Raw genomic sequence first — 24,532 nt, 5'->3', positions numbered from 1 at the left:
ACTCGAGTTATTTTTCTGTCGTATATTTCATCACTAGAGCTTGTTTATTAGGTTATATCGTCGTACAGGTCATTATTACGGCAAGGTTATCAGGTTATTGTATCGTCGTACAGGTCATCATTACGACTAGGTACTCGAGTTATTGTACTGTCGTATATGTCATCACTTTAGATAGTTTATCAGGTTATGTCGTCGTACAGGTCATCGTAACGACTAGGTAATCAGGTTATTGTACCGCCGTACATGTCACATAACGACTAGGTACTTGGGTTATTGTACTGTCGTATATGTCATCACTATAGCTAGTTTATCAGGTTATATCGTCGTACAGGTCATCATAACGGCTAGGTAATCAGGTTATTGTACCGTCGTACAGGTCATCATTACGACTAGGTACTCGGGTTATTGTACTGTCGTATATGTCATCACTATAGCTAGTTTATCAGGTTATATCGTCGTACAGGTCATTATTACGGCAAGGTTATCAGGTTATTGTATCGTCGTACAGGTCATCATTACGACTAGGTACTCGGGTTATTGTACTGTCGTATATGTCATCACTTTAGCTAGTTTATCAGGTTATGTCGTCGTACAGGTCATCATAACGGCTAGGTAATCAGGTTATTGTACCGTCGTACATTTTGCATAACGACTAAGTACTTGGGTTATTGTTCTGTCGTATATGTCATCACTATAGCTAGTTTATCAGATTATATCGTCGAACAGGTCATCAATACGGCTTGTTAATCAGGTTATTGTACCGTCGTACATGTTACATTACGACTAGGTACTCGGGTTATTGTACTGTCGTATATGCCATCACTTTAGCCCTTCGTAAATTTTACGGACGCCATCACGAGTTGGTTGACCGTTATGGAATAACCGTTTCACAAATGATATCGGATATGTTCTTTACGTCGTAACTACAATCCCCTTCCCTTTCATGAATGTGACCTACCGAATTAGACTATTTACCGGATTTGTAATCACATAAGCAACACGACGGGTGCCACATGTGGAGCTTACCCTTCCGGAGCACCTGATATCACCCCTAGTTTTTGGTGGGGTTCGTGTTGTTTATTCTTTAGTTTTCTATGTTGTGTCATGTGTACTATTGTTTTTCTGTTTGTCTTTTTCATTTTTAGCCATGGCGTTGTCAGTTTGTTTTAGATTTATGAGTTTGACTGTCCCTTTGGTATCTTTCGTCCCTCTTTTAGCTAGTTTAGCAGGTTATGTCGTCGTGGATGTCATCATTACGGCTAGGTTATCAGGTTATTGTACCGTCGTACGGGTCATCATGACGGCTAGGTAATCAAGTTATAAATGTACCACTATGTATGTTATCATTACGTCTAGGTAACATCTAGTTATTGTTCTTCTTCCGTTAACACCCATATATCACAACCACTGATAATAATCATATTATTAAATAAATAACAAAAAAGAGTAAAGTGCAATACCACACGACAGAGCCGAGGGCTGGTTTAATAACAACCATTAAATATTTTTATTGTATACAAATTTCGAATCAGAACGAAAAGTCATCATATATATATATATATATAAGTACGTCTGAGTCAGTGACAACTCTACAACAGATGTATCCATCGGATCGCCATCAATGATGGTGATACATGGCTGTGTACATAATGTATATACAACTCGTCTAAACATCAACCCAACAATGTTAGATCTGTAAATTTGCTTTCGCAAATTTTTGGTTCTTCCCTCGCCGGGATTCGAACCCATGCTACTGTGATATCGTGACACCAAATCGCCTGCACTGCAGCCGTCCCGCTAGACCACACGACCACCTGGGCTCTCAAAAAAAGAGCTTTCGCTGGCCGTGTGTTACCTTTCCTCGTCAGTTTTAATCTAGCGGCGTACTACAGTACATGATATATAAGGCATGAAGATGTTATTGTTACAGATCAGCTAAATTATCTATAGTAAAGGATCCTACAAATCTGTTGTAGAGTTGTCACTGACTCAGACGTACTTATAAATATAATTATTTTCTGTGACTGTATATTACATTAATTTGAAATGACACAATTAAAGATTGAAATGAGGTTTGAACTATGTTTAACAGAAAAAATATATAGGTCATGATATTCGAGCATAATATTGCCCGCCTTGATGAATTACACGTCTATAGGTATGTGGTATAATTACAGAGGATAATCCTTTTGTGGCTGCTGCCAGCCCGAAAATTCATATTTCTCTTTTGGAAGTAGGAACTGCTGATGCTGCTAATGTTGCTTCTGTTGTTGTTGTTTTTTTCTGTTGTTATTGCTGCACGTTAATGTTTTTCATAAGTCTTCGAAGATTAATAGGCTAAGCATACACGCTTCGACATAAGTTGTACTGAAACATATTCACCTTTCCTGCATGCATAAACAATCTCCTGTCATAGGTTCCTTGCGGAAATGCAACAGGAAAAACAGGTGGCCATCTTTCAGGGGACATACTTTGAGATGAAGTGCTAATGATGCTGATGCTGGTGCGCTGTTGCTGCTGCTGCACGTGTGTGCTTGTCATATGTCTGAGAAGATCATGTGACCAAGCATACACGCTTCTACATAATTGCACTGAAACATATTCACCTTTCTGTATGTATATACAATCTCCTCTTATACGTTTCTTGCGAAAATGCAGCAAGCAAAACAGATGATTATTCTTTGGGCATCACACTTTCAGATAATCAACCCTCAAGACGAATTGGATTTGTTGCAACTCGTTTTTAGTAACTTTGAGGTAGTTTTATTAAAAATAACGATGATCTCGATATCTTCGTTCAAAACCCCTGCTAATTGAAGTACCGAAAGAGACATTTGCCGGTCGTACGTGTCGATCACAGAGTCCGTTGGTATTGGAAGGGTCGGTACGAACGATAACTCTATCAGTGCACATTCCCATTATCCGTCCAATACGTAGCTTTTTGTGGAATTGAATCGAAATGCGCCATCGTTTTTTTTTAAAGCGAAAATGAATCCTCGCTCGATACGTAAAGGGAAACTTTATCCATCGTTTAGTTACACGTTTTGCTTCAGGCAAGGTGATCAGTTTTACCTTAGCTGTATTTGGCACAACTTTTTTGGAATTTTGGATCCTCAATGCTCTTCAACTTTGTGCTTGTTTGGCTTTATAACTATTTTGATATGAGCGTCATTTATGAGTCTTATGTAGACGAAACGCGCGTCTGGCGTACTAAATTATAATCTTGGTACCTTTGATAACTATTTACACCACTGGGTCGATGCCACTGCTGGTGGACGTTTCGTCCCCGAGTGTATCACCAGCCCAGTAGTTAGCACTCCGGTGTTGACATGAATATCAATTATGTGGTCATTTTTATAAATTTCTTGTTTACAAAACTTTGAGTTTTTCGAAAAACTAAGGATTTTCTTATCCCAGGAATAGATTACCTTAGCCGTATTTGGCACAACTTTTTGGAATTTTGGATCTTCAATGCTCTTCAACTTTGTACTTGTTTGACTTTATAACTGTTTTGATATGAGCGTCACTGATGAGTCTTATGTAGACGAAACGCGCGTCTTGCGTACTAAATTATAATCCTGGTACCTTTGATAACTATTTACACCACTGGGTCGATGGCTTTAAATTATATTATTCTTGTTTCGGTGAACAATGGAGGAGAGGCATGCCCATATAGAATGGATACCACCCTATTACTTGTAATGGGAATTAATGTAGCAATTAACGACATATCAATAAAAATATACTATGTTTTTGTTTTGGAGATTTCATGATGGTTACACAATTTGAAGAGCGTTAACGTTTTTCGCTGATTTTTAAAATCGCCTGGATGATATCAATCTCAAGGTTGTGTGTTATTTAGGTCATGGATTTGTAGAACAACGACTGGGTCAGTCTAAGACTTGGTATTTGTCTTCTCCGCTAACCATACGGTATTGTAAAGTAAGAGTCCGAATAATTTGTCCTGGATTGGTAAAATGTTTTCCTATGGACTGGTACCATGTGAACTACAACGGTACAAAATCCGGATGCGTGTGTCGGTCTTCAACAAAAGAGAGTTAAGTGCATACTATACAGTTTCGATCCCATAATGAATGTTTTACGACAATTTGCATACAAGCTATTTTTCATCTAAACAATTCAAATATGTTATGAAAAGTATACATTCATGGGCTACTTTTAGAAATAACAGGCGGTCGAAATTTTAGACATTAATTTTACTCTAGACACACCTAACTTTTTTCAACCGATAAAAACAAGCTGATTTTTGTAAAAACATCATAAACATCTTCTTTACACGAATATGCTCTTATTATATATATATACAACAATTCTATGGAAATAATTAATTTTTAACAAAATGTCTAGATTTTATACCCCAGTCCCACTAGGCCACGATCGCACTACGATCTGTGAAAAAAATGCAAATTTTGATGATCGTAGTGCGATCGTGTAGATCGCAGTAAGGTCGTATCACAGTCGTGGTGAGGTCTTCAAGATCGTGAAGAGCGTGGCCAACTTTGAACATGTTCAAAACAATCGTGGTGCGGTTCCTGGCGAAATCAGGTCGTAGTAGAAGCGTAGTGAGAGCGCACTAAGATCGTAGTAAGATCGCAAAGGTCGCTGTACAATCGTAGCGAGAGCGTAGCGAAAGCGTGATTCTATTCGGAGAGACTGCGCTACGATCGCACAGCGACGTTATCACGACCTCACCACGACCGTCACGTTCTCACTGCGACCCAACTACGCTTCCACTATGACTATACCACGATGTTCACGACCATAGTACGATTCTAGCACGCCCTTGTCGTCCTCATCACGCTCTTCTTACGACCTGACTACGTTCACACTACGACCATCATTCTCATTGTCATTTTCACTTAAAATATATAAAAAGGCTATCTAGATTTTGTGTGTTTGAATGCAATTATCCATTTGCTCTAACAGCTCAACCATGCTTCTCGTTTTTATATAGATTAGACCGTTGGTTTTCCCGTTTAAATGGTTTAACACTAGTAATATTTTGGGTCCCTTATAGCGTGCTGATTGATGTGAGCCAAGGCTCCGTGTTGAAGGCCGTACCTTGGCATATAATGGTTTACTTTTATAAATTAATACTTGGATGGAGAGTTGTCTCATTGGCACTCATACCACATCTTTCTATATATATTGATACATCTATGTCATCTCTGCTATCGTTCACTAAAATATCGTCATTGAGCTTTATGGACCAGCAATAGGTTGTAATTTAGGTTGGATTGGTCGGTCCGACATCTCTGCTTTATCAGGATTCGTTACTTTGCTCCGTCTGCCTCTACATCAACTCCTACCACCATGACCACGTGTTCTGGTAGATTTTGGTGGCATGACTGTATTGTTTCCGAGAAATCTACGATTTAATCAGAAAAAGAAGGAATTGAACTTTATTGATATGGAACACGATGTTGACGTTATTGCTGAGAACGTAGTAAGATAGCGCTATGAACGTAGCATAATCGTGGTAAGAACGTGTTATAATCGCAGTAAGATCGAGTTGCAATCGGATAACTCGTGGTATGGTCGTAGTGAGAACGTAAAGAGCGTAGAAATATCTTGATAAGCGTAGTCAGGTCGCAGAATAAGCGAGGTGAGAACGTGGTATAATCGTAGCGGGATCTTTGTAGAAGCGTAGAGAGGACGTAGTAGCATCGTGAAAGCAACGAAAATTTACATTTTCATGCCGCTCATACCGCAACCTCACCACGATCTAAATTTATTTTAGATCGCGGTGAACGTGGTGCGATCGTGGTCTAGTGGGACTGGGGCTTTAGGAAATTAACTGCATTTTTTGCGGTATGTTTATCAAATCCATATTGACTTTTTCATTAAAATTGGTACAAAATTAATAATCTTCATACATAATCAAACCAAATGCTATTTTTAAAAAGAGTGGTCCATGTACTCGTTTTCAAGTTAAATCAGTTTAAAGCATACAAAACAGTCCAAAAATGTATCTTTTCCTGATATGTCAGTTTGACGTCGCTAAAATAATATTTTACCTTAGCAACGTCTTACCTCCCCTGTAAGTGTATCGTATGCCCTTTATACTTTACTTATACTATTATACCATGTAATCGACCTAGATTTGCATTTAATTTACAGCTCGACATTAAACTGCCATCCATCATCATCATCGATTTCAAGTGCATTCTATTTACAAATGTATACCTATTTTGAAGAAATTAATTCCTTAATTTATCAGAAAATAAAAGAAATTAATGTGTAACTTTTAAGTGTTTAAAACAGTTATATTATAGTTCATCATACTTCAGTTGTATGAATAATATTAGAAACTACATAAAAAAAGTGATTATTGAATAGAAATAAAAAGTATATTTGATTTATATTAATAGTGTAACAGATGTTCTAAAAGTCAAACAATCAATATCGAAATCATGCACTATTACACAACTGAATAAGTATTTCAAATGGCTTGTACTGGTAAGTATTGCTTTATTTTTAACTCATTTAAAGGGTTGAAAGGATAATTCTTCCCGATTTTATATTTCATGATATATTTTTTTAATTATGTTTAGTTCATATGTTGTTATTCAAATATCATATATACAAATGTAGATGTAAGAACATATCCCCCGCAAAATAGAATATTTAAAATATTGGATTTATATAGAAAAATACTCTTCTGTATGTTTCTTAACGCCTGTACAAAAGTAAAAATGGATCAGAAATGACATTTGTTTTTGTTATATTTATATTTATTCCTTATTATATCTTTATGACTTAATTGATCTTTCAAGCATTATTATTTGAAATGGAAAATTGAGAATGGAAATGGGGAATGTGTCAAAGAGACAACAACCCGACCATAGAACAAACAACAGCAGAAGGTCACCAACAGGTCTTCAATGCAACGAGAAATTCCCGCACCCGAAGGCGTCCTTCAGCTGGCTCCCAAACAAATATATATACTAGATCAGTGATAATGAACGCCATACTTAACTCCAAATTGTACACAAGAAACTAAAATTAAAAATAATACAAGACTAACAAAGGCCAGAGGCCCCTGACTTGGGACAGGCGCAAACATGCTGCAGGGTTAAACATGTTTTTGAGATCTCAACCCTCCCCTATACCTCTAGCCAATGTAGAAAAGTGAACGCATTACAATACGCAAAATTCATATCAAGAGAAGTCCGAGTCTGATGTCAGAAGGTGTAACCAAAGAAAATAAAGAAAATAACAATAATACATGAATAACAACAGACTACTAGCAGTTAACTGACATTCCAGATCCAGACTTCAATTAAACTGATTAAAAGATTATGTCTTCATCATATGAATACATGTATCAGGCACATTCCTTCCCGTTAGGGGTTTAGTATCACACCATCATAACATATATGAGAAGAACATAACCCGTGTCATGCCAACAACTGTTTTTTTTTAATAAATGTGTTTAGTTCCGATGCAAAGATCCTATAAGTGAATCAATGTTAACACCAAAATATGCAATCTTTAATGACCTGACAACAGTATCGTAACTATATCCCTTCTTAATAAGTCTATTTAAAGGTTTGTCAGCTTCTGAGGTGAATACTGACATTTTTGTGCCTTATAAAGAATATTTCCATAAAAAATTGGATGTAAAATACCTGAACGTATAATAAGTCTGCATGTTGAGCTACATTTACGAATGATGTCCTTATACCGATGATAAAATTAAGTAAATGTTTTGACTAGTTTGTGATATCGAAAATCCTGGTGTTATAATTTTTCAGTAATACATACATTTCTCTCGTTAAAATCTAAAACATTGTTACATACAAGAGCGAATCGTACAAGTTGGGATATATAAACACCGTAAGATGGTGACAAGGGAACGTCACCATCTACAAATGTGTATCGAATACTGTGAAGTATGTAATTTTCATCATGCAAAATAAAATAATAACCCAAAAAAATAGTTCATTTGTCTCGCCTGCAACAAAAATCGTAGAATGCGATACATAAAGATTATAATCCAAGTACGACGTATATCTTTTAAGTAAAGCTTTATATTTCAGAAAGTAAAACTGGATGTTTTACACCTTGTATACAGATACATTAATTTACGCGGAAGCTTCCGTCTGTCATATGTTTGTTGGCCTAAACCTAATTTTTCTTGATTCAGTGACTAAAAATACTGTTTGTTGTCAAGTACACTACTCATTTATTTGAATTTTGTTTGGTATACATGGGTTCCTTGCAACGTCTGCATGATATTGTCTGTCAGGTAGGGTTCATTTCATCTCGACTTCATTTCATGGATAAGTGCACAAGGTGAAAAGTGCTTCGTCTAATCTGTATCTGTATCTGAAATAATATAGGCATCAGGTCAACTATATTTGGTGTATGATGTACATGTCTATTTGACATGAGTCTTCATTTTCACCGACCAATGAAAGGTTAATTATAAGTTTATGTGAAACATGTCGTTAAAAATTTAATAACGCAGATTTTCAACATAAATTGAATTATGATTAAAACAGGAAAGACATTTCAGCGTGTGCACTAGCTCTTATGTATTTCAGCAATGCATCCCTTATTATTCATATAGATTATTTTTTTTACTATTTCACAAGTACATGTTGCAGGAGGCGAATAATTTGTTTACTGGAATTTTCGTGGCAACCCGTTTCGATTGGTTGATGAAGCCGGATAGCCCGGAGAGTACTAACGACCTCCTGTATGAAAACTGGCAGACCTAGTCAATAACAATTTGGAGTCGAACTCACCTGCATCGTGCGGGGCTCCAACTCACAATATAAGTGTTAACAAACTAGAGATACAGCAGACAAATAATGTACATCACACGGCCAAGGATTTCTACTTTCCAAACAGTAATAGACACTAATCTATTTTAATTTTTATATCTAATTCATAGTGATATTGAATACTTTTGATAAATACTTCCTACTACAATTAAATTGATCGGAATTTTTGTTACATATCAAACTTTAATTAATTAATTTTACAAATTTATTCGTTTGACTAGACCGATATTCAAAGCTGGAGAATTGCAACTAAGGAATTGCACTTCTTTAAAGTTTAAACGACGTGATGGCAATATATTTAAAGTTTATGTATCGCCTTTCACAGAGGTCAATATTCTTGGATTTTCTTGTTTGATTTTCCGATGAGTAATTTTATACATAACGAGATTAAGATGTGTGTGTAGCCTGAATATGACCTCATGTCATTTTAAGTAAAGTATTGCGAAACTCGTATGGAACGGATATGTACTCTGTGCCGGAGATTTTCAAATTACTTGCAATAGAGTAGCCCCGGGAAGATTCACTAAATATCGTATGCAGTTTTAAAACGAAACTATAATGTTGCCAAGATCTGTTAAAATAGCAGTTTTTGTTGCTCCTTTCTAATCCTAATGTGGTCAATTGTTCGGGGAAAAAAACTAAAATGTTATTGAAACGTCTGTTAGTAAATTTAAATGGACTTTTAGAAAGTTGCCCTGTTGTGAATTAAATTCAGGAAGATTTCCGTTTTTGATAAGTCACCTAGTCCCTATATGGATTCACATAAAAAAGAGTAGTTTTCGTGATAATGAAATACAAAATAAACGTCGTAATAAGCAAGGTCACGTTTTTTTCACTACAAACACTGTAACAGTTCATATATATAAAAAAATCAAGTTAATGGCTCTTGTATTATTTCATCTCCATTTATAAGAAATTTAAGTTACAACAACATATTGACAGCGTTTTTTTACAGACTATTTAAAAAAACCAGTCAATTTCAATTGGTAATGGGTATTTGATGATTTAAAGACAATTTTTTTATCGATTTTTCATGCTTTCTATAGAAATATACATCTGTTGTTGTGGAATTGCTAGAAAACATTTCAGAAATAAAACATTTTGATTAGTTATTAGAAAATATATTTGTATGTAACACATGCCCGAAAATTAAAGAAACTATATGAAAATACACCGTTGAATTCAAATTCTAGTATATCACATGGCGAGAGTTCGTAAGTTTGTTTCACATTTAACCTTAAAATAATAAACTGACGATTTGATGTTTCTCCATTTGTAAATTTAATGATTATTTCTAATTTGTTAATTTTCTTGTAGCGCAAAGAACCGTTTGAATTTAAAAATTCCAACGTAAACAGCACCATCTTACAAATACTGTAAGCTAACTTATTTTCGCAGATACTTTATTTCGTGTTTTCTCCTTCTATACTACTTCACGGCTATTTAATTTCGCGATTTTCTAGTAGTTCAATAAGGAGAGATCCACATTTTACATATTCGCGACGACTTATATTCACGTTATATTTCTACTCGCGAACGTCGCGAAAATAAATTGCTCGCGTAAATAAATTTGTTTACAGTATTTAATTGTTTACTGAAGTTGGCGAATGATTGAATGTCAGAATATGAAATACTGGACCTTCCTAATGGGTGGTTTGATTATGTGATGACTAGCCCGTTTTTATTGTGATTATTTTAATACCAGACCAAATATTTCATGATTATTTGATTATTTGATAATCTATGACTATATTTTGAAATATTTGATTATCGTCTTTAGAACAAATGTGAGTATGCAATAACTTGGACATCCCAGTGAGTGACCTCATAATCATGAACGGATCAAATGACGTTAAAGATACAAGGCTTTTATTAAATTTGGTACGCCAAACGTGTATGTGTATTTATATAAAAAGTATGAAAAACTAACTTAAAACTTTCTGAAAAAGGTTGAAATTTGTTACTCGAAAGACCGACTAAAAACGTTCTTAAGATTATAATAACTTGCGCTTAATGCGTATGTGTATTATTATTGAACGCATGTAAAACTGCTTAGATTCGTTCTTAAAATGATGATGTGGTACGCCAAACGCGTTTGTATATTTGTATAGAAAGCGTGTCAAGTCGCAGAAAAAAATAAGCATTCGTAGCAACAGGTGAAAATGAATGATTAATTCGGAAATTTCTTGATTCCCTACAACTGCCTCCCCCAGAATATCAAATGGTCCCCTACACCCTTTCTGTGGTCTTACGTCCTGAAAACAGGAATTGTAAATATATCCAGATTCCAGAATAACGGAGCTCATCCCCTTTACTTGGTTGGATAAGCATTTTATTTAGTCTATATGATTTCTGTTTCAAACACATGTAAATATATCTTTGAACATTAGTTGGTTAATTATATGGTGTTTAACGCCACTTTCAGTCATATTTGCTTTTTCGATGCGACCTTTTTTTTTGTGGAGGTAGCTGGATAGCATGGAATGAACACCCTGACCTTCGGTAGAAAAACTATCAATCATTGTGAATAAAGATTTGAGATGAACTCAAAACTTCAGTTTTAACATATATGTGAAAAGTAGATAAACAGTGAAGACCTCATGTTCACTGAGCCCCCTACCTTTGTACAAACGTGTGTATTGATTGCTTTTTTCCCAGGGCTTTGCAGCGCAAACATATATTTTTACTTGAGGTCTTCGTTGTTCATCATCTGTATCACTAGTTTTTCAACACTGAAGTTGTGAGTTCGATATTATTCACAGCAGTTTGCGTGATGACGAAATACAAAAACAACCCGTCAAAGTAAGCATATTTATACATATGCATAAGCAAAGCAACAATAAGTCTTTTTCACGTTTTTTCACTACCGACAAAGTAACAATTCATGCAAGAAAGCAAATTAATGGCTCTTGTAGTATCCATGTCAATTTTAAAGAAATTTAAGAACAATTTAACAACTATTCTTAATATACATGTACATCTGGTGTTGAGGACTTTACTCGAACACATTTCAGATTAAAAAAATGATTAATTATATGGAAATACACTGTATGTAACACATGCTGGTAATATATAGAAACTAAAAGGCATTATATAATTGAATTAACGTCTTGGTATATCAAATGGCGAGAGTTCGTAAGTTTTGCTTTACATTTAACCTTGAATTAGTTATTAAAAAAATGATCTGACGATTTGAATTTTCTCTCTTTGTATTTCTAATGTTTATTCCTACGTAAAGAGCGCCAACTTTCAAACAAATAATTATTTATTTAATCTTGCGAATGATATTAATGTCAAGATATGAACATGAAACGTATCAAATGACGTTAAAACATATCAAAGATACAAGGCTTTTCATTTGGTACGCCAAAAGCGTATTTGTTTTTGTATAGAAAGCATGTAAAACTGCATAAAACGTTGTTAAAATATAATTTGGTACGCCAAACGCGTCAAAAATGTTTTATCGTTCTTTTGTTATTTTGTTCAGTATTTATTTATTTTGATGCAAACTATTAAGGGTTAAATGAACATTATGTATCCCGTGTTGACAAAGGAATTCAGCTTCTGTGAACGATGGAAGAATAAATGAATGGTCTATTGGTTGAATGGGAATTTCTTAAAGAGAGCACTTGCATTGTTAAAACAGGAAATGTAATTTCTGTCAGAGAATTTACGTTCCTAAACCCTTTCAAAGCAGGTGCGTAGTTAAAGCAGGTGTTGTAAATTCTTCCGTAAAATTTGCATTCTTAAAACTTGAACTGTAAATCTTTCAGAAAACTTACGTTCTTCAACGTTTTCATCTATTCCGTATATGTTGTGCAAGATTCCTTTTTACCAGTTCGTTTATCATACGATACAGTAAAGCAACCAAACACATACTGTAAACCCTTGAGAGCACTTTTGTTCTTAACTCAGGAACTGTACACAGAATTCTTCCGTACTTTACTTAGGAAATATGAATTTTTCAAAGACACTCCCATACTTAAAACAAGATATGTAAATCCTTGCAGAAAAGTAGCGATCTTGAGATAGGAATGTAACTTCGTTTCATCTATTAATGTTTTCAATACACTTCTTGCCTTGTTTAAACAGGATCTGTAAATTCTTTCAGAGCTCTCTTGTTCTTAAAACAGGAACTATAAATCCGAATATTCTGCAACACAGAATAAAGAAACAAAGGTGTAAAAACACAAAAAAATAATGTTCGCGCTGCAAAGCCGCGGAAAAACAAGCATTCATATAAGTAGCAACAGCTGAAATTGAATGATTAATTGAGGGGAAATCTTAATGCCTTTCCACACTCCTCCCTCCAGAGTATAGATTGTCTCCCTTAAACCCTTGTTGAGATCGTGCGTTCTTAAATCAGGAATTGTAAATCATGAAAATTCAAGAACACAGGAGTTCATCCCTATTTTTTGGTGGGATAAACATTTGTCTATAAATAAGAAGATGTGGTATGAGTGCTAATAAGACAACTCTCCACCCAAGTCAAAATTTGTAAAAGTAAACCGATATAGGTCACAGTACGGTCTTCAACATGGAGCCTTTTTTTAAGACAAATGTACATTAATCTTTGTACATCATGATCAGTTGATTCAATATTTGGTGTTTTACGCCTTTTTTAACCCTATTTGCCTTTTCGTGTCGCCTAGTTTTTATTTGTGAAAGGAGACGAAAAGCCCGGCGTGAACCCTGGACATTCGGTAGGAAAACTACCAATCATTGTGAACTAGAATTTGACTCGGACGCACTTGCCAGTGAACCAGTTACTGTAGATAAACAGCACGGACAACGTGTTCACTGATGCCCCATCCTTTGTACACACGTGTGTACGGATTCCTATTTTTGTTGTATAATTCATGGTATTTGGTATATTTTAAAAGTACTTCCTTTTAAAATCGAATTGATCGGATGACGGTTACATTTCAAACTTTAAACAATTTATCATTGAAATAGATTTTCAATTAAAGATGTATTATCTCTCGCATATCTAAAAGAATAATTTATTAAAGCTTCTGAATCGCTTCATGTAAATGTAGACATTTGTGGTTTCCTTCATTGATTTCTCTATTTATCTAGTTTATTCATGAAAATATTTGCATTTCATGGTATCTTAGATATGGTAATTGAATTCATGACTGATACTTAAAGTCATATGAGTGACTGGTGAAAAATAATGTTTATCCAAATCTTGAACCAATGCATGTATATATCATAAACTTAGTCTTCTGTGTACGATTTTATAATTGTTTACACAAACCTATTGTATTATCTTCAATTTTTTCCCCTCTGTCTGTTATGGTGTGAAAATATGAAAGCTTCTTAATTGTCGTGTTTTGAAGCCGATTGTCATCTTATAGTAAACAAGCAACAAAGAACAAAATTGAGAATGGAAATGGGGAATGTGTCAAAGGGACAACAACCCGACCGTAGAAAAAAACAACAGCAGAAGGTCACCAACAGGTTTTCAATGTAGCGAGAAATTCCCGCACCCGGAGTCGTCCTTCAGCTGGCCCCTAAACAAATATATACTAGTTCATGTTTTGATATGATTATGCATGTTATGTTCATTTGTTATAATTTGTATTGCCACTGATTCGTGCATTACAGATGTCATACATAAGTATAGGTTGAACGTTCCGTTCAATTCAGTACAGATGTATCAAAGTATAAAGCGGCATGTTTAAGTGTTTGAAACGCAAATGTCCTTTCGTGTTACAGACAAAACACGCACACGTTCATTCCCCAACTTCACTTTCACTAACGACAACTGAAATGGAACAGGTTTGATAAGAGAAACTAAAATATGTATACCACCAAAATTGCAAACATATTAATTTGCTTTTACCTGTCTGTCAACTTGGCAATCATACTTAATCTCCTTATTTTTAAATATTAATCAATTCTTTTAATTGCTTTGTTTGAATTTTGAGAATTTCAATTGCTTTGATAAAGTGAAACTGAAAATATTAAGATATCGTTTTCTTTTTATTAACTCCTGTTGAACCACACATATTCAATATATATGACAGTTGTTGTTCATTCGTTTGATGTGTTTTCTCATTTGATTTTGCCATGTGATTAGGGACTTTCCGATAGAGTTTTCCTCGGAGTTCAGTATTTTTGTGATTTTACCTTTTATACTTTAAGTCAATAATGCGTTTAACTTGAGTGAATTTATTATTTTGATAACAGATGATACATTTATGTTGACACATGCACAAATCATATCGTTTTAAATGATGTATTATATGTTTGATTTAAATTTCTCCCGTGTGCTTTAATATAAAATATCTGTATACCCGCAAAAAGGGTAAAATTATTTACAATTTTCTTTGGTATCAGGTTTATATGGTATACTAGTAATAAGAATTACCTGAAGGTTATCAACCAAAGGAACTTAGTCTTGTACCTTCAGTAAGGGTTTTTTCAAATGTCCTTCCTCTACATTTTTTTGGTTGAAAACATTGAGTTTTGTAAAATTGGATAAGGTCGCAATATTTAGTCTGATTTAGTTATCTATAGTTTCGTTACTTGATCTTTCAATACGGCAAACTTGTTAATGAATCTTGTGTTACTTTGAATTTTAGTAAATGTTAATGGAGTTTTAAAAAGTTGACTTGATGTGAAATAAATTCAGGAAAGTAAGCGTCTTTTTAGGGTTTTTTTTCAAAGAATTTTTTTTTTTGGGTAAACATAAATCACAGTCGTTTTCTTTATCAAAAGAGAACAAAAAACATAGAAATTAGCATAATATTGCAAGTGAAGCCACCAAACATCGTTTTTAACGTCTCTTTTTTTTTTTATCAATATTAACACGGTATAAGTTCATACATTAAAAAAGAAGTTAATAACATTCTCTTACTTAAGATCAACAAAATAGAAATTTAAGAAACAACAACAAATTAAAAACAGATTACTTTTAAAGAAAAATCTTTATTTGGGATAAGAGGATTTTAGGACAATTCGAAGACCGCTTTTTGTCGCATTATCATGCTTTTTATTCAAAGGCATATAATTTTGTATGAATATACCGAACTGAAAACATTTCAGATATATAAAGAAGTACATCATTTTTTCTATTATTATACTTTAACGTTCCATGCTAAAGTTGTATAGAAAATATGTGACATGACATTGAAATGTTATTAGGTGATAAATATAGTGTAAATAACATTGTATGTAACAGATGTATGAAAATCATACACTCAGTCATTCTTAATAACATTAAACAGATTATAATACATTCTAGTATATCAAATGTTTAGATTTGGTTGGTAAGTTTTGCTATTGATTTACTCTACTGTACATTATTCGTGGGATACCAATTAGCCGTTTCAGAATCTAAAAAATCATGGGTAATTTCATTGTTCGTACCCCAAAATGAAAATAACGCCACGTCATTGGTTAAATTTCCATTGTTAATGACATTTTTAACCAATCAGAACGTTGTGGTGTACACTTTTGAAAATATTACCCAGGATGCATTAGTTTCTGAAACGGGAATTGTGGATTTCGTGGGTACAAGTGAACCATGAAATTAAATGGTCAACGAATAACAAATTTTTAATTGGTTTGTTCGCAGACTTCAACAAAACCTCGAAATAAGGTATCCAAGAACATGCAAGTTTTCATTAATCCACGAAAATTAATACGCACGAAAATATATGAATCCACAGTATTACACAAGTTGAACTGACAATTTGAATTTTCTCCAATAGTGAACTTTCTGATTATTATTAATATGTTTTGTGTCTAGTATCATAAGAATGTCTGTACTTAGGTGAGGTTTAGGAAGTTTTGTCAGATATTCGAACTCCTTTGTTTTTTCCGAGGATATATAGGATAAAATAGTTTGGCTTATTTCACACATTTTTCTTTTATATGACTTCAATAGTTCATAAAAGGTCATTTTTAAAAATGTAAGCAGATCTTAGATCTCGAATAGGAGTTCCATAACCTATCAATATAAGTAGAGAATTTTGTTCCTTAACTAATGCTCTTCTTACTTAAAGTATCAATTTTAAACTCTAGAATATGTTTTATTTCACCTTAGTACATCCTTAAAGAAATTTTACGTTTATGACTTCTAATTCCAACGCAAAGAAGTTAATTCAGGATCTGTACAAGAATTTTGTTTGAAAGATTAAATAACGTAAAATCTCATTAGAAAAATACTGACTAAGTAGCAATATGAAAAGATCTTTAAATATGTGTTAAATAGATATAAGAAGACGTGGTATGAGTACCAATGAGACTATTCTCTCATCCCAGTCACAATTTGTAAAAGTAAACCATTATAGATCGAAATATTAAGTTTGTTAGAGGGTTTTTGTTAAGATAATTAAACATGACCACACACCCATCATCATTTAAGGTAATTGGGTTTGGTTTTTTTGTTGTTGGTTTTTATATGTGGTTTTTTTTTTTTTGTATTTACGTATTTTGTATTCTTTTTGTTTATCTGCTGCGCCATATGAATTTGTATACAAATATATCATTCTTACAAGAGATATTTGCCACAAATACCGATTGAGGGGTAAACAAATTTTCAGAGCCGTTCTAACTTACGGCTCTGAGAATTTGTTTACCTCTTAACCGGTATTTATTTGCGATTATCCCTTGTAAGCATTATCCCATTTCCATTCTCAATTTTATGATACAATTTAAAGAAATGTTGAAAAAACAGGTAATGTGTGCATTCTTCAAATGAATGCTTTAATAGTATATATTGTATTGCTAAATATGTTAAATGGATTAGATTACCAAGTTTGTTTGACTTGTGTCTCATCCGCCTTGTGTTTATGCAAATACAATATGTATAAACTAACAGATAATTGGCTAGATAAAGATGCCAGGCTTATAACATGTATAATGTTGTACGCCAGACGCGTTTTTTTTTGTTTCTTTTTTAGGGGTTGTTATGGTATATTTATGTTGGGATATTAAGCAAACGATTTAAATGTTACATGAAAGACTGCTTATAGAACTAGTGTTTTAAAAATGTCATTGCTACATGCATACAGTTTTTGGTGACTAGAAAATTTTGCCAAAATCTGTTAAAATCGCAGTTTTTTTGTCTTATGTTATTTATAATTCTTCCAAAAAGTTAATTCTTCGTCAAAGCCGAAATGTTATCGAAACTTTTATTCAGGATTATAATTTATATCACTGTGACAAAATATCTTAGTATTTTGCAATAAAACAAACATTATGAAACTTTTAAGAATAGAGCCGATGTGAAATGAAAGTCGGAAAATATGTGTTTTAGATTTTTCAAATCGAAAAAAAAAGAATAAAGCCAATATACTTGAACCAGTTGGTACTCTCATTCTTGAAAACTCCCTCCCACCAATAAATAAAAAAAACACACAAAAAGAGCAAAAATAGGATGTTTATTAACGAAAACAGATAACACGACTTTATTTGCAGAGTTTATATCATTAAAATTTTATCTTTCCACTCTAATTCCAGTATTTTAAATAAAATGTTAATGCACTCAGGTGAAAATTCAAAAAGATATATATTTTAAAAACCTAAGGTAAAATGTTCAATGTGTGTATGTATGTGTGATTTGTAAATAAGATATGGGACTTATCTCGTTAGACTTTACAGGTAGTACACATACTTTATTCTTAACTTATATTTAATAATTCAATCTATTTTCATATATGAGTTTTGTTGATTTCCAAATTAGTTCATAATTTATTACACTCAGTCTAGTTATAAAAATTACAAACTATTTTCTGTTTTAATGAGACAAGCACAATCAATTGAAGCTATACAGTAATGACATATATATTTGAACTTCCTTTATCTCAGGCCAAGGTTTTTAAATCAACATTTTCCCGTTTAGATAATTTATTTTGTGATCATATCACTTATTAGATAAATTAGTAACATAATTGGTAAAAAGGTACATATGCGTCATGTAGACCAAATAAAGGAGCTAAATGTTGAATATAAATAAATGTTTTAACTGGTTTCAAATTGCAATACGTTGATTATTTATGCTTGTACACCCAAAAGCAATGCAAGGTCAACTATATCGGATGAGCTTTTGTCAATATATCTTTTAAAAGTACTTAAATTCACAAAAATCTATTAGAATTGTCAATATGTATTCACTCATAATTCATAATTTTATGAGAATTTAGGAACAGGTTCTTATAATAAAAGTTATTTACACGGATTTTGTAATGCATCTTAAACAGCAAAGCCAAATTATACAGCCTGGGTGAAGTAAAATATCTTCCTGCTGGTCGTTAGACTGTGCAATGAAATCTGATGATTTTTTGCTCAATCATTATGGGATCCCGCTAACATGTTTAACCCCGCCACGTTATTTATGTATGTGCCTGTCCCAAGTCAGGAGCCTGTAATTCAGTGGTTGTCGTTTGTTTATGTGCAACATATTTATTTTTCGTTAAGTTTTTTTACATAAATAAGGCCGTTGGTTTTCTCGTTTGAATTGTTTTACATTGTCGGGGCCTTTTATAGCTTTTATAACTTAAAGTTTGGTATTTTTATCATAAAAGGCACTAGCTACGAGATAAACGAAAAATCTAAGTACGTTTTTTTTTGCTCAATCATTAATGAAAGTGGAATAGTGAAATCAAATTTCGCTTTACGCAAATTAAGCTAAGAAACATTGATAATAAATTATCAACTTGCAAGTGAATAATTCGACCTTATTAAATTTGTATTCGATCATGTGAACTTCAATTTAACCCCTTAGCTAGAGATGAATAATGCATGCATTGTGCGTGTACGGTTATTTAAAGGAAAAAAATATAAACATTTTAAGTGAAACAATGATTAACTGATTCGATCCACAATAAATCATTCTAATACAGGTAAATACGATGATTTACATATATATTTTAATCTATAATATGAAATTAAGCAGATCTAGAAAAATCCAATTGCACGAGACCGCTTTCTGTTTATATCTACATTTATGTTTATATCGCTTATATAACCATCGGATGTTTTCGGAGCTCAACTTAATAGTTGATTAGTTGGCACAAGACTTACATACACACGAACAGAAGTAACATATTATCGAGCCCATGCCCTGTAAATTGGTTATTTCATTATCAGTATCAGTTAATGAAAAGCAAACTAAACATTACTAGTATGTTATACATGTATACATATACACATTCGTGGATCTACAATCTGTCGATGCCGGTAACTGGCATTGCTGAAGGTCATGTTTTTCTCTGACTGTTTATGACGTCTTTACACTAAATCCATTGGATGTTGGATGTGAACGTATTGATAGTTTAGTCTTAGATGCATGATTTTTTTTATTAGTTGTTAGTGGCTTTGAACTAGCTGTCAGATAACTGCGAGTACTCTCAGATCTGGTGTCTTTTTGTTGTCGGGATGTACAAGTACCCGCGCGCGGCCGGCCACGTCCACTTTTAATTTGTCCATCTGATGAGTTAAGCCTTTTTAAACTGATTTTTATAGTTCGTTTTTATGTTGTACTGTTATACCACTGTCCCAGGTTAGGGGAGGGTTGGGATCCCGCTAACATGTTTAACCCCGCCACGTTATTTATGTATGTGCCTGTCCCAAGTCAGGAGCCTGTAATTCAGTGGTTGTCGTTTGTTTATGTGCAACATATTTATTTTTCGTTAAGTTTTTTTACATAAATAAGGCCGTTGGTTTTCTCGTTTGAATTGTTTTACATTGTCATATCGGGGCCTTTTATAGCTGACAAAGCGGTATGTGCTTTGCTCATTGTTGAAGGCCGTACGGTGACCTATAGTTGTTAATGCCTGTGTCATTGTGGTCTCTTGTGGACAGTTGTCTCATTGGCAATCATACCACATCTTCTTTTTTATATTTCAAAAAAAAATATCATCATTTGTCATTATTGATGTGCATGCTCTATTTGTCGCTGGACGTTATTAATCACTTTTCATAATTTGCTGTCTTATATACATGCATATATCTAAAGCGCCTAGAATCAACCAAATAAAGTTTGAGTCAATCTTATTCTTAACTTAACAGGTGCATGGGAACCTTAAACCATGTAGCCTACATTTAAGTAATTAATATATCAAATGTCTATTCATGTAATCCTTCATTACGCTTATTGTCACAGAAGTAAGATTGACTATAGTGCGTATTGTTTGACATTGCAAATAACTTTTAATAACTTCACTTTAATTTTATTACCATACTTTTATAAATCATTTTAAAAAGATTTGTGACATAAACATACATAAAGCTAACGTTTGAACATTATATGAATTCAAACATAGTTACACAAAAAAAAAGACAAAAACAAAACCACAGGATAACCCATAAAACGTATACAATTAAAAAGGCAAACAATCTATTTATATACTTATATAATATACTTATATAAATAAATCAAGAGTACTCTGTCCTCAGTTCTTTAAGTATTTCTTAATTTAGATTTTGTTTTAAATATCTGTTTTCCTTTGTTTCTCTCATAACCAATATTAATGACCATAACAGGACAAGATCGATTTCAAAAGTGATATATGTTACATTGTTATAAACTATAATGACAATAAAAAAGTTTTAAATATTTAGTTTTGAATAAAAATTGAAAAACCTGAAATGAATGTCAAATTTCGTTTTTATACGCCGTGTACAGTTTTATCATTTTATCAAAAGATAAATATTGATTTAAATGAAACACTGATATAACGTAAGAAGTTTAAGATCAATGTAATATGCTATCTTTTGATATAATCAGTCATTGTTACACATGTTACATGTCGCTAGTGTTCGAGTGACTAACAAGAAAGAGGTTTCGTTAGGTACATAAATCCGGTTTTATCTTGATCAAACGGTTTCTACCTCAGGCATAGATTACCTTAGCTGTATTTGGCAAAACATTTAGGAATTTTTGTTCTCAATGCTCGTCAACTTCGTACTTTATTTTGTCTTTTTAACTTTTTTAGATTCGAGCGTCACTGATGAGTCTTTTGTAGACGAAACGCGAGTCTGGCGTATATACTAAATTTAATCCTGGTATCTATCATGTCATTGAGTTTATTTACTTATAAAACTGAGAATATGCAACTGATTTAAGTGAAAATGTTATAACTTATTTACATTATTTACAACTTATTTTCGCTTGGGTTAAATTGAAGAGATAACGACGACGTACATAATGAAATTGAAAACGGCAATATCATGTGGGGACAACAAATTTAATTTGTATAAATTTCATATCGTGTATATGAGGACCTGGATGAGGGTCCTGCATTATGTTATTTATAAACAACATTTTTAAGATCATATGTCTGTTATTTTTAGTACATTTTGTCCATATTTTCTTTTCTATTCTCTATATTCGTACTGCTCATAAGTCTCTATTTTTTTTAAATTTTTGGCCTATTTTTTCTACTCTTTATAGTTTTGGCCCATTTTCTGTATTCTTGGTCCAATATTCACTATTTTGTAAACCCCCATATAGATCCTTCTAAAATGTAAGAACGATTCAGTTTGGGTTTAATATATTATATTATTGATAACTGTTCAGTATATTGACAGCATGTTATGAAGACATGTTGGACAGTTCATTGAACAAAACCTAACGACAAGGCAAGTTCAGTCAGAAATATTTCATGTAAATTTGACTTTCATGATGTATGGCCAAGCGTATCTAATGTGGTTAAATTCTATTTAAACATGAACTTAATAAAAAAAAAATGAAATATTATACCATGATTACCGACGTTAACGCCTTTTTGATGATGTACAAAAATGTACTTAGGTGAAATTAGAAAAAAATCTAAAATCTATAATTGAAATTAAGAAGAGCATCAGATACGGAACAAAAAAGTTTTCATTTTCTGGACGCCAGTCTTTGTGCCTTTCTAATAAAATCCACATACCTTGTTATTTATGTATTATTGTCATTTTGAAGCCTCTGGCCTTTTGTATGATTTTTAATTTTAGTTTCTTGTGTATAATTCGGAGTTTAGTATGACGTCCATTATCACTGAACTAGTAAACATTTTTTTTAGGGGCCAGCTGAAGGACGCCTCCGGGTGCGGGAGTTTCTAGCTACATTGAAGACCCATTGGCGACCTTCGGCTGTTGTCTGCTCTATGGTTGGGTTGTTGTCGCTTTGACACATTCCCCATTTCCTTTCTCAATTTTACAACATTAATAGGTAATGGAAAAATACTATCTCTTACTTTTACCTTTTATTTGCATTGGTATTACTTTAGTTGGGTCTCAAATCGAAAGAACAGAAGTCCAGAATATACTTAAATTTTAGTAAATAACCTTTTAAGAGCAATTAAAGTATTATATGAAACGAAAAATTCATGTAATGGGGCAAGATAGTTTACCCTGTATCGTAGAGAAAACCAAGAAGTTCGAACACCATACAAACATTCCTTAACCTCACCTACGTACACCCTTAAGCAATGCATACATCGATTTTAATGAAACATATAAATGTGGTTGAGCAATGTTGCAATTTTACTTATATATATATATATATATAAAGTTAAATAAATCTTGTATGACATTGTAAATAAACAATTTCTCTGAAGTCAGTAATAGTTCTAATATTATTGTAACTATTTATTTTTTCAAATCCACTGACTTTTGTATTAACTGAAGTTAACCTTTACTTTTGTTACTTGCAATTGCGATCTTTTTACCACTCAAATATAAAATACTTGCCACTGGACGTTAGGCAAACAACAATCAAGCAATCAATCCTCATTGAGGAAATACAAAGTATTTGTTTCCCTCTTCATCTTAAGGACCGTTGTCACTATCAAAGATGTTTTGATGGATTGTTTGAAGTGAAAGAAAACTTTGATCAAAACATTTGATGGATGAACAATACAATCTCATTCTCTTTTTCTTGGACATGGTTGGACTTTGACCATGTGGACTTGAATTATCCATTCACAATGGAAATAAATTTAAAAAAAACTTTGATCGTGCACCAGTTGTAAAGATATAAGATAAAGATGAGAAGATCGCGTTTTACAATCGATTCCAATATGACGTGCTTCTTTCGCTTTGTGAACAAACCCATGGTCTTAAATTTGTTTACACATGCGTATATTCACTTATTGACTTCTTCAGAATAATGAATTTTATCAAATTATCATGCACTAATATATTTCCTGAACTTTAAAACTCTTAAATGGTGCACATGATGTTACTAATTCATTTATTTTTATTATGTGTTGCATTCCGAAATTGACATATTTGACCTAGATACGACAACCGTTCATGCTTGGCTGTTCAAACACCTCCCTCTGAAAAATCAGTGCCAGCCGTTTGCTTCTTTACAAACAAACAAGGGATGTTCATGGAAGATCCTACACAAACGCTTTTACACTTATACTTATCGGACATATATAGATATATATATATATAGACATTATCTTAATTGTCCTATTCAGAATCGAAATAATTGATGCAAGCTATACTTTATTGTATTTTTAACATGGGAGGCTTGGGCAAAAATAATCACGAATATAATGCCTACCCTTGTTAAAACTACAATAAAGTATAGCTTGCATCAATTGTTTTTTAATTATAATCATTTTACGAATTTTGACCCTGTCGACAAGTTTAAAAATACATGTAATATTGCAAATAAATATTCTTTTAAAAGCAAACATTGCATTTTTTTTATACATGTATTTTTGCATGTCTACCTCCTTCTAGCGAGGGAAGATAATAGTCTGTGT

The 24,532-nt window shown here is 33.0% G+C and overlaps 1 protein-coding gene across 2 annotated transcripts in view; it reads left to right on the top strand.

The window, feature by feature from the left end:
• The first annotated feature begins 6,441 nt into the window (after positions 1-6,441).
• The window catches only part of LOC139488927 (glycoprotein 3-alpha-L-fucosyltransferase A-like), a 48,492-nt gene continuing 30,401 nt past the window's right edge, over positions 6,442-24,532 (top strand). Inside the window, exon 1 of one of the 2 annotated variants that reach the window (XM_071274905.1) lies at positions 6,442-6,480. In XM_071274905.1, the coding sequence (XP_071131006.1) occupies positions 6,468-6,480 (13 nt within the window). In that variant the 5' untranslated portion in view covers positions 6,442-6,467. Of the gene's footprint in view, positions 6,481-18,339; positions 18,429-24,532 lie in introns of those variants that run through there. The other variant, XM_071274904.1, reaches the window with a different exon arrangement.

The sequence above is a fragment of the Mytilus edulis genome, chromosome 9 (genome assembly GCF_963676685.1).
Source record: "Mytilus edulis chromosome 9, xbMytEdul2.2, whole genome shotgun sequence".
Lineage (NCBI taxonomy): Eukaryota > Metazoa > Mollusca > Bivalvia > Mytilida > Mytilidae > Mytilus > Mytilus edulis.
The sequence above is the reverse complement of the archived record's forward strand: the minus strand, read 5'-3'. Positions and strand labels throughout refer to the sequence as shown.